At 42.1% G+C, this 12,027-nt stretch overlaps 1 protein-coding gene across 3 annotated transcripts; it reads left to right on the top strand.

The window, feature by feature from the left end:
• The first annotated feature begins 3,793 nt into the window (after positions 1–3,793).
• On the top strand, positions 3,794–12,027 carry LAYN (layilin). 3 transcript variants are annotated; one of them, XM_076358513.1, is made up of 8 exons: positions 3,794–3,861; positions 5,232–5,255; positions 6,422–6,719; positions 9,025–9,182; positions 9,547–9,585; positions 9,950–10,033; positions 10,736–10,838; positions 11,563–12,027. In XM_076358513.1, exons 1-8 carry the CDS (start codon positions 3,795–3,797, stop codon positions 11,918–11,920), a joined length of 1,131 nt encoding a protein of 376 aa, XP_076214628.1. In that variant the 5' UTR covers position 3,794; the 3' UTR covers positions 11,921–12,027. The 3 variants fall into 3 exon arrangements, with proteins under 3 accessions (XP_076214628.1, XP_076214631.1, XP_076214630.1); XM_076358515.1 differs by lacking the exon at positions 3,794–3,861 and adding an exon at positions 4,452–4,535; XM_076358516.1 differs by lacking the exon at positions 5,232–5,255.

Genomic DNA, 12,027 nt, shown 5'->3' with positions numbered 1-12,027 from the left:
GAATTGGAAAACTGCCCCACCAGAACTACAACAGCATGTTTTGGCTTATATTACAGTATATGTAAGTCATCTCTCAATTCAGGATAGACAGGTTTCTTATTTTTAACTAGTGGCTAGCTGATTCTTTTCACATTTACTGCTAATACTTTCCACTCTGTACTGTGAAGTTGAGGCAGTTGCTTTTGCCCTTAAAGTACATCAGCACTGCCCCGTATATCCCAAAATCTTAATCTCCTTCCTCAAACATAGTTGTGTCAGTCAGATGGGAGCTATGAAGGCAGTCCTAAAGGTGCGTTTGGGCCATGGGCTAAGCTACAGTGTGAAGAGTTAAAGCGAATAGCTACACTTATTATGAAGTTGTTCTTTATTCCTAAAAACCACCTCATCTTTGAAAATGCTGACAAGGTACTTGATTCAGCAATTTCTTCCTTTTAATGAATGCCATTTAAATTATTTAAGTGAGGCCATTTTTCTCACACTGGCACCAGTTTAAGCAAGATGGTGTCATTGAATATCCACAACTTAAAGACTAAGCAATGAATCTGCAGCTTACATCTTCCTTCCAACTTAACATATGAATATGAAAGCTGAGAAATGACTGACAACAATTCATTTTGAAAGCAAATATCTCAGGAAAATACTGGGCATTAGGTGGAATTAATTTCTAGGATTACTATTACCTCCAAAGTTAGCTATAAAAGAAAAACAGAAGTATCTGGAACAACTGAAAAGGCTGAAGGTGTAACGTCTGCTGAGGTGAGCAGCTGCAGGAGCAGATGTAAGTGAATGACCTACAGAATCCTTCCTTCCATCATCAGATACTTACAGAAGGAAAGGTTAAGCTGTCTTGAAGCTGTGCCAAGGACAACTGGTGGAGCTCTTTACCTGAAATGATAGTTAACTGCATGGGGAGAGTTAAGATTCATGCTTTATGTAGCAGCTTATGGCCTGTGAAGAAAACTATAGTCCAGTTTATTAAACTATTACATTTTTTCTTGTAAACATTTTAATCTGAAAAATATGCATCACTGTATTTACTGAAGCAAACTCACCCAGAGCACAGGGTATTGATTACTGCTGTATTTAATTAGAATAATTGTGTTTTTGTAATGGTCTGTTAGCACTCATTACTAGAAAATATGATCATACCAAATTTACTAATGTCTCACAAAATATTTAGAGTCTGTATTGACCAAGACGATCCCTGCTTCCAGTGGCAACTCAGATGAATGGCTGAGAAAATATTTCATATTTTGAGAAGAGCTACATTTGTGAAAATATTTTCCATGGACAGAATACGCTCTCTTCCTGATTCTTTTTTCCTTCAGTAGGTCCTCTTTTTTCTTGTTCCTCATCTTTTTCCTGATTTCAGCAGACTCATGATTTGTGTATGTATTTGCATAGGCCTTCATATTCCAAGTGTTTAAAATTAGAAATAATGATGTCTTCCTTACCAGTATTCAGGGGAAATAGCTTAAATAGTTCAGTGCTTTGGGTTTTTTAGCTTTGTTCAACTAGCAGCTTGTGGTTTTTGCAATGAATTTGTATTGCTTTAAATCCACAAATCAATACAGATCTCGCAATGTAAACTCGTGTGTACTGATAAAAAGAAAAGTATTTCCTTAGAGAAAGGCATTAAGCTAGTATAAAGCACTTCTATACTGATATATAATTACATCCCTATTGGGAATTATACTGGAATAGCTTTCCAAAAAAATCTCCCAATAAGCTACGTACCTTTAGCAATACAATTACATGAATGCAGTATGTGTGGGTTGAAATGGTTTCATCCAACTGCTTTGTGCCTGAGTGTAGAACTTACTGAGAAATTTGGAATATGAATCCTGTGCAGTACTTCACCTGATGAAATGTGATTTTTCTGTTGGCTTGTCTGTTGCCTTTGAAGTTTTTCTCAGTGAACTTTTCTGTAAGTTCTGATACTTGTATGGGCATTCTTTTGTGTGGATTCTCTGAACTAGTGTTCTGTGATTTTTGCTTTCTACACATAGCTAGGCATTTATAAGGCGCCTCTGCGTCTGACATCTGACATGATGACACAGACAGGGCCAAAGAACTCTGCACCCTGGCAGCTATTTCACACTGACTCTTCTCTGTAGAACTGGCCAAAAAGTCAAAACCCACACCATTTTCAGGACATTTGTATGCCTGTAACCAATTGACGTTTCATGTAGATTAGCTGCAGCTACCCCATCAACAATTTACTTTATCTGATATAGTTCTGTAATTTCCAGCAGAAAGTGAAGGTGTCTGAAGCTGACCTTATGGATCAAGAAGCAATAAAGGCTCTTAAATAGTTCAGCTAAATTGTCTGATGGAGAGAATAAAGTGTTTCTTTGCCGCAGAAAAAATATCCTGCTATCAGAACCATGCTGCTTTGGACTTCAAGACATGAACATTCCTCATTTAACTACGTATCTAGTTGCTCCTACTGAGACATGGCATGAATGTGACAAAGGCTGTGGATAGGCCTGCAGCAACTTGTCAGCCTATCCATAAATGTCTTTGTTTTGCTAAAGTTAAAATAAATGCTTAATTCAGAAACATTTTAAATTATGCAATTTATTTACTTAGTAAAGTGTTAATTCCTAATGTGCTGTTGTTAATCTTGGAAACACTAACTTTTTTATTGTCCTCTTGCTTTCCTGTTGACTTGGCACTACAGCAGTGAACAACGTATGCCAATAGCTGCTTATCAAGCCTCAAAATCACTCTGAATTCTGTTCTTTATTGGCATCTTACACCAATGTACTGTGAGACAAAGTGGGGGGCTCAATTTACTGCCTTCTCAGTGTGCAGGAAATAAAAATGCTTGTTTCATTTATGGATTTTTTGAAGTTGTCATCATGAAAGGAAAAGGGCAATGAAGTGCAAAAGTGTCAATGCATTTGGGATGCTAGGAATTCTAGAACTGGAAAGACATATGCTTACATCTTTTACAAGAAGATAGACTGTATATTTTCTTCAGGTTTGTGCCAGATATCATCTACTGATACAATTTGCTACAGGAAAACACATTTCTCTCACATGTGTGCCCCCCTCTATGTTCCAATGTATTCATTCATTTTGGTGCTCTGCTCCCCTTCTGCAACCTGCAAAAAGCTCTTAGAGGCTGAGCCATTAAAACCTTAGCTGGAGAGCTGTTGTTCCCGGAAACAGGTGCACTCCAGCTTCCTAGCCACCAGGAAGCAGGCTCAGCGTTTATTAATGTTTGAAACAAAGTTCTTGTGTTCTGTTTTCAGCCTTGAAGCAGTTTCTTAAAGGCAGCTGCACGTCAGTATGAGGAGGGTCGGCCTTCGGTTTCCGGGACTGCAGGTGCGGTTTCCATCACTCACACGTTGCGGTGGATGGAGATGTCTCCTGTGCTCACACCTTGTCGTTTGTGTGTGGGGCAGGGAAGTTATAAAGCTGGAGCGGGGGGAAACACGCAGAAGCGATGAGGTGTCTGAAGTGTGGCACGGGGGACAGTTGAGAACGGGAGCAGCAGGAAGAGGAGCGGGCTTGGCGTGTGCCCCGGCGCGGGAGAGGCAGGCGCCTCCGGAGGAGAGATGCGCAGCGAGGGAGGCGAGCCAGGGGGTCTCTCCCGCTGCCGCCTCCTACCCGCGCAGGGGCTGACCCGCGCCCGGCCCGCTGGCCCGGAGCCCGGGGAGGGAGGAGGCGACGGCTCCTCCCCGCTCCCTCCCCTCTCGCCCGGCAGCCGGGCTGAGGGCCGCTCGCATGGGGCCGGGCGGTGCGGCGAGCCGGGCGCCCAGCGCACGCCGACGGAGCCGGGGACGATGCTGGCGGCCGCGGCCCTGTGCGCCGCCGCGCTGGGCTGGGCTGCGGGGGCACGGCTGCTCAGCGGTAAGGCGGTACGGGGTGGCGGTCCCTCCGCTTGCCCGGCTCCGCGGAGCGGGGTCGGCGCCGAGGGTGCCGGGGAGCGCGGCGTGCCGGCCGCGGGGCTCGCAGCCCGGTCGGGACTCGTCCCCCGGCTCGAAGCGGGCACGCCGGCTCCGCCGGCCGCTGCCCTCTTGCGCTGGGAGGGTTTGGCTGCCCGGGGCAGCCGTTGCGACATAGGCAAGGATGTGTGTGCGCTAGCTTGCGCGGTGATTTTTCCCTTCTAACTCCCCAGCGGGAGGTAGCCCTGCCCTGGGGAGACCCCCGTGTCCTCCGCCTTGGGTGGGAGCACCCCTGCGTTCCTGGTCGTGAAGGGGGCCCGCCGATAGTCCAGTTCCATTTTCCTCTTCCAACGAGAAACCCTTCTGCTGCATTTCTGCCTCCGTTCTAGGAATTTTAAGGGCTGCCCTGGCCAACAGAACTGCTCTTGTCATCCGACCCTCAGTGGGGATTACCAGCCTGGCTGAGTTTCCAGCCAACGCTAGGTTGTCTCACTCTTCCTCTACAAAGTCTCTTTTGATTATCAGTCTGTCCTCCTGGTTTTGTGCAAAGGAATGTCGCCTATTTAGATGCCTTTCACAGGAACAGATATATGGCAGCTCAAGGCTGGACCAGCAGTATTTTTGGATGTAGTGCCCAAGGTAGGTAGTCTAGTCTGGCTTTAGGGCACAGAATAGCCAGTCTGGGGGAAGTTTCTGCCTGACTTGATAGGTTGGTATATTCAGCAGAAAGCCTGAACACTGTCACCCGTGAAATGTTCATGTTATTCCAACATAAAGCAAGTAGTTTTATTATATCTATAAATACATTTTTAATTCTGCCATGTTCTTGTCCGCAGTAGGACTTTTGTGGGAGTGAGTTAGAGGGCTGAGCTGCCAGCTGTGGGGTTGGAGATGTATTTCTTTTCATGAATTTGTTACTTCTCAGTATAATTGACTCATCCCTAGTCTTGCATTACCAAGGCTCACTGAAGTCAGCAGGCTTTGAGGCAGATCCCATGCAGGCAATGAGGAGATAAGGGGAAAATATGAGGAACACTTTCAGTATTGGTTAGAGCTACATATCCAATTGTCCTCTGTTACCTAAACTATATTTGGAAACCTAACTAGCAATGAAGTCTAGACAGTAATCAACTACAATAAATTTTTCCTTAGCTGAAAGCACTGGCAAGTTTGGCTGATACGACAAAGATTTTCTGCCAGTTAATGGGGAAAAAAAAATGTTTGTGTATCAGAAAAGAATCCGAGTGCGGTTTGTGACGCTATTTTTCAACACAGTTGCTGCAGTTTTTTAATAACAATATGCCATCTGTGTTTTTCTTATGTCTTTCACAATAGCAGTGGACATATCCCTCAGAAGAGGTAAGGTTTTTTGCCTTTTTCACCAAGCCTGCATGAGTGTTAAGTTAACAAGAGAAACACAGGTTATGCCTAGAGATGTATGTTTAAATACTGCTTTTGCAGTACAGCCAGTTTTAATTTCTGTGTAAAATGTTAGCAGACTCTGTGATTCTGAGTACTTAACTGTTCAAAAATTCCGGTACAAAAGGTGTTTAAATTCCTACTGTTAGAGTGGCCATGCAGGAGCATGTAAGAATAAAGAAAAGCCAGCATATATCCCATGGAGGGTTTTATAATGAACTGTCTTCACATCCCATTTGTTCTGAGTACGTTACAAATGTTGCTAAATGTTTTTCTTCTGTAAAAACATATAGGTTAGCAGATTGTGTCTGCCTGCGTGTTTGAAAAGAAATATTTACTGAGTAAAACAAAACTGTTTGTTTCCACAGTCTAAATATTGGGACTCTTCTGCTGAGAAACATACAAGTGCATAATATTAGATTATGTATCTTTTCACTTTGATCTTTACTTTCCTTGTAATCAAAATAAGCCATGCTGCTTCATGCATGAGAAAGTCCTTGGCTTATGACAGTCTGAAAACAGACATTGTTTACTTCCTGGGCAGTCAGTAACATTACAGTGCAGAGCAATGCTTACAATTGGACTGCGTGAACACATCTTGATACACTGCAGTATATACTCCATGAAACTATTACATATACCCCAGAAGATAAATCGTTGTTATCTCTGCTTGTGTAAGGGGATCTCTAATTTTAGCCATTTAAATTCCTTAAAAATAATAATAATTTTAAAAAGCCTCCTTGAACCCTTGTAAAGGAACTCTTTTTAAAAGGTTGCACATGTCAGCATGCTCTCTGGCACAGCATTGCTTCTTCGTAAGGAACTCCTAGGGTCTTCAAATCGCAGAAAATTCATGAAGGGGCTGAGAAGTGCAGGACATGAAAGAACAGTGCTGTGCAGATCAACCTAAACTGTTACGTGCCGTAAGAAAAGTTTGGAGATGCCATTTGCCAGTCAAGTAATACAAGAGGGTTTTTACCTGTGTTGTGTTTTCCATGTAGACTATTGTACGTACAGTGCAGAACTCAACCAAATGGAAGTACTAGCATTCACTTTTGGTACTAACAAGCATAGTTTCTGTAACAGGTTTCTTTCCATTTCTGCAGGACAGACAGTTTGCCGGGGTGGAACGCAGCAACCATGCTACAAAATAGTTTATTTTCATGATGCTTCACGCAGGATCAGCTATGAAGAAGCACACCTTGCCTGCAGAGCTGATGGTGGACATCTAGTCAGTATTGAAACAGAAGCAGAGCAAAGACTGATTGAAAAATTTATCGAGAGTCTCTTAGCTTCTGATGGAGATTTTTGGATAGGGCTTAGGAGGAAAAAGGAGGAGGTAGACAATAGTACAGAGTGTCAGAACCTCTACTCCTGGTCAGATGGCAGCTCGTCCAAGTTCCGGTAGGTACCCGTGAGTGAGACTGGGAAGCAACCTGATCAGGGACTGTCACCTGCCTTTAGCAATCAGAAAGGATTCTTTCAAAAGAATCAAGCAGTGTTGTCCCAGCTGTCATCTGTGTTCCTTCTGCAGTCACTGAAGAGCGGTAGTATCTCCAGAGATCGATTCATACCATCCAGATGTGATTCATACCATCCAGATGTAAGGGGTAGACAAATTACCCTCTAGAGACCCTGCTCTCTCTCTGTTGCTCTATATAAGATACCTAGAGTGTCTAGCCTGGGCTAGATTGGTAATTTTTGATTGCTAAAAGGAGGGGGAAGAACAAGCGAACTGGTCTTAAAAATCTCCAATTAGGCATGTACAAAATATGTGCTTTGACCTGAAGGTTCCTGCACTTCAGATCCCCTGAAGTTTTGTCTCCGATGTCCTGGGCGATGGGCCCTTCTCCTTCTACGTGCTGAGGGAATAGCATTTTTTTCCTGTGAGACAGTAAAACCGGAGAGCTGCAGTATTTATTGTAGACATGAGAAATTAAAATTTTCACAACACTTGTTAGATTTCTGCCTCCTTGTCTTAAGGCAAGCGGAACCACAGCATTTGCTGTAATTAAAATATAAAGGCAACAACACTTACAACCAATACAAGTTTGCTGGAGTTGTTTTCACTACTTTCACATTTCTGTTCAGCGTAGAACCAAAATGTGTTTAGCCTCAAAAGTTCTGCTAAATTATGATTTGATTTCAATCATGAGTCACAGTTTTCTAAGCAAAAGATATTCTTAGATCCAGGCCTAAAAGGGCTGCCTTTCTGTGGCATAGAAGTAGAAAATCTGCTCCAAACATTGCCAGGTTGATGAAAGCCTTAGCAACGAGGTGCCAGCTCTACAGTGAACTTCAGGTTCAAGAGAGTTTTGCCTGGTAGATACTTACTATTGAACCTGTTATTAAAGTAATTTTAAAAAATGAAACTATGCAATGTTCACTTACTATCCTGAGCTTCTTGCTGCATTTACAGTGATTGAACTGCAAATGTCATTAAATAACCCAAACATTCCTAAATATTTTATGGCAACATGTCATATGTATGACAAGTCTGTCTTTGCATTCTTCTTTATATTGGAAATGTGTAAAAATACCTTGTTATTGTGAACTTTATGCTTTGGGAACCCATTAGAAATTTTAGTTGCTCTGTGCAGGAAATGAATAAAACAGAACTGCTTTTAGTACTCTTCAATATATTAAAGTTTCTCCTGTGGTTCAGATATTGGGGGTAGATAATAGGAAGCTAGAACCAGATCTGCTGCTGCTAAGAAACAGACATAGCTTTATTGCCTTTCATTGGTGAGACACAGCTTATTTATGCTAAATGATAAAGCCATGGAAAAGACCAGGGGCGGGGGGGGGGGGGGGGGGGGGCACTAGGGGAGGAAGGAAGTGAGGGAGGAATACAGTACTGTAATGATTGAAAAAATACTGCTTTAACATGTGTGGGGTTTTTTCCGTGTTGAATACCTTGGTATATCTGGAATTATTTATATTGTATGGATCAGCTTTCAGAAAGTGCTTGGCATGCAGAACATTGCTTGTTCCGAAATCAGTGGGTATTGAATATTTTTTCAAACTCAGGACACAGTCTTAGAAGTGTTTCTCTGAGATGCATGAAATGCCTTTTCAGTAACGATTGTATTACAGAGTGCTAAGTAGTGAAGCCTCCTTCCTGTGTACTACTTGGAAAGGCCTACGCAGTTTTCCAGTGGTGAAGTTTATTATTACAAAAAAAAATATTTTCCACAATACAGGGTTTTTTCATGTTAGTGTTTCTCTAGACAGAGGAAAACAGATCCTGCTTTAGCTTTTTCATTTTCTTATTAAATAGGTGTCAAAATTTTGCAGGCATTGGGTACTGAGGCCAGAGCAAAAATCATTTTGATAGATGATTTTGCACAGGTCTAAGATTGTGTAGAGAAAGTCAAAGCTCTCCTGAGATTTTACTCAGCCTCACAGAGGAGTTTCAGGCAGTGAGGTACTCAGCCCTTCACTCCCTAATATTTGTTGAACACCTTGCTCACTGAGTTTTCTTTGAAAATTAAGAATTCCAGTTAGAGAAGATACACTGTAAGTAATTGTATTGTTATTGTTCCTACTTTTACACAGTGGAAGCGGGGGGCTGAGGGTGGGGTGGGGCATGTTCCTCTTTGACTTTGCCCTCTGTGGTGCCCTGTATGTTGTGTTCCCATCTGAGCTTCTGCAGTACCATGGAAAGTGATGTCAAGTCTTACTTGACATGTTTGTTGTATTTTCGTAGGAACTGGTATGTAGATGAGCCATCCTGTGGGAGTGAAATCTGTGTTGTGATGTACTACCAGCCATCTGCCCCACCAGGTGTCGGAGGTCCTTACATGTTTCAGTGGAACGATGACAGATGTAACATGAAAAATAACTTCATTTGCAAATATTCTCTTGGTAATGAGTCATTCTGTAGCTTTAAAAACCAACCTGCTCCCAATCCCCAAGAGGAGGTATGAGGAAATAGCAGTAACAGATAGGGAAACCCTTTCTTATCTTCACTGGAAAGATCTGGTGGGAGACAGATTTCTTTAAATTTGTGCAAAAGTTGTGGGGAAAACAATCTCAGTATCTAATATCTGTAGCTACTTGCCTTGTGACTTATATGAATTCTCAGAGGATTTTTATAAAGTATTTGAGATGTCAAATGGGGCCTGAGGGAGAGAGAACACTAAAGAAGGGTGCTCATGTATTAGACTGTATTCACTTGGTGTCCCTACTCAAGCTTATGAGGAAATTGTGCATATCTTTTTTCTTTTAGAGAAGCCAACGAATGCTCCAATAGAGAATTCTCGAAGAGGTAAGTTACAGATATTTGGGGCTTTTTTTAATGATATGCTAACTTTCAGTAGAAATACTCTCCGTTACATTCATTGTCAAGGACATTCACAGACTGAAAACTTACTGAGCAAGAAACTTCCCTGCACTTCGCACTTTCCTGGTGCTGTTCTACAATCCATTCTGCAGGAACACAGTCTTGCTGTTGTTGATGCAGTATCTGGGACCACTGGTCATGCTGCAGAAATCTAAGCAAAAGAGTACCAGTACACCTTACACATCTTTGCAGCTGGCAGTCTCTTCAATCTCCTCTCACCCTCACTTTTTATGATACTTAATCTCTTTCAAATAACATCTGCAATATTAATTAAGCTGCTTCTTTCCAGATGTTGTAACAGAGCCCTTGAACCCAGTATTCCCAGAAGAACACCATAAGAAAGATGTTAATGTAACAGTTGTAGAAGCCAAAGGTATGTTGTGCATTCAACAGCTGGCCTGATCTCTCTCTAACTATGCAGGCCCACATTTCTCACATGTGGCTGCAAACAGTCAGCATTTCAGTTTGAAGTGTGTGACCCTAAATGTAGAAGACTGAATTTAGACAACTCCATCTGAAAAAAAACCTTCCCTCAAATCTTTTCCAGTACAAACCTAAACCGATTGCTTTGGCTACCAAAATGTTCTAAATATGAAGCTGTGCAAAGTATTTTGGGTCTGAAAAAGGTACTTTTAATTTATTGAATGTCTAAATTGTTGATATTTTGTTTGTAAGTCTATTATTAACTATGAAAAACTTTCAGTTTCTTCTTACCACACTGACTTCCCCCCTACAAATTCATAGATCATAAAAGACATTTTACTCTCTGAAATCTTTTGGCTGGTGGTTCCTAAGCTTTTAAAAGACAGCATATCTCATTAATTTGCACTACCGTTGCCGCCTTACAGTGAGACAGTGAGGCTTGTTGGTTGCTCATCTTGAAGATTTGAGCTTATTTTACTTTAACCTGCTTAACTAGAGAAGAAGTAGATACTGCTAGATTATGAACAAGACTAGAAGCCCATTGAGGTGTGATGATGCTGCCTTTTGCAGCTGTTAGTTTTTCTATGAAGCTCTGTGCGTGTCAAATGCAACTCGAAGTGAATAAAAGCCGGAATCTCATTTTTACCCCTAGAACCTGTTCAGAGTCTTGCCTACATCCTTATTCCCAGCATTCCTGTGCTGCTTCTCCTGATGGTTGTTACAGCCATCTTCTGGTTTTGGCTTTTTGTGAAAAGGTAAGTGACATTTTTGCGTAACAAGTGAACCTGTGATACCTTGTCCTGGCAATCATTTTACAGCTGGCTTAGGATCCTGTAAGATGCTCTGGAGAGGACTGCTTTCAGCCAAATAACTGTTTAAAAAGTGGCATGGGTGCTCCAGGCTGAGTTATTTGTGAAGTAAAATTTTACGTAAATCACATTATGCCGTTTTATTATGTTCACAGACATATAGTAGTTAGGGAATAGTGTAAAACAAGATGATGATTTTGAAGTGTTAGCACTTAAGTTTTCTTATTAAAGAAAAGATTGGAATTATCAGAAGAGCCCCATCAAAAGTGAAAAACATAGTAATAGAAATAAAAGGATATACATTTGGAGCAAATGACGTTTACCAGTTTCCTCTCCCTGCTCTCCCTGTGTGCACAGTACCTCTGGTGGGGATGCTTGCTGTGGTTTTGGGAGTGTCAGTGTCGAGTTTTTCTGCCTCAGCATCTCAGCCAGCAGCAGGCTGCAAGGGGTACCTCACCAGGTCCTGCCATGGAACTACCCCAGGTGTGCAGCCTGCTGCCACACACCTGGAACGGCAAGTAATAACAAATGTCATCCTGAGTCCAGGTTCTGAGTGTCAGCTTTCCTCAAGGGTCATCATTAAATTACTGTAAGAGAGGTGTGGTATTGTTTTGTATTTGCCTCTGTAAAAAAGCATATTATGACTTCTGCTCTTTCTTCCATCCCTAAGGAGACAGGAGCGAATAGATGCAAGCCCAAAGGAGGAAGATGCATGGCTGTCTAACCCCAGGAGGAACAGTACAAATCTGGATATTTACAAAGTAATCAAGAAGCAATCAGAAGCAGATCTGGCTGGAACCAGGCCTGACACTAAGAATTCTTCCTTCCGTACACAGGAAGATAAGGTGCTTGACAGCCTCTCCAGGGATTATGATGATGCAGCAATGAATACATCAACGAGTGGCTTTGTGACATTGGCCAGTACTGAAAGTGGCTTTGTGACCAATGATATCTATGAGCTGTGTGGAGATCGTGTGGGGAGGAGCAAGGAATCGGCCTGGGTGGAGAATGAGATTTATGGATATTAAGGAAATGGACAAAAGAAGCCTGGAATATGGATGACAAAGAGAATATCAATACAAGTTAACTTGCCCTCCCTATGCACTTGTTCTAATAATAGTATATGTGATGTTTA

This window comes from Aptenodytes patagonicus, chromosome 23 (assembly GCF_965638725.1).
Source record: "Aptenodytes patagonicus chromosome 23, bAptPat1.pri.cur, whole genome shotgun sequence".
Classification (NCBI taxonomy): Eukaryota; Metazoa; Chordata; class Aves; order Sphenisciformes; family Spheniscidae; genus Aptenodytes; species Aptenodytes patagonicus.
This window is presented reverse-complemented; position numbering and strand designations above follow the sequence as displayed.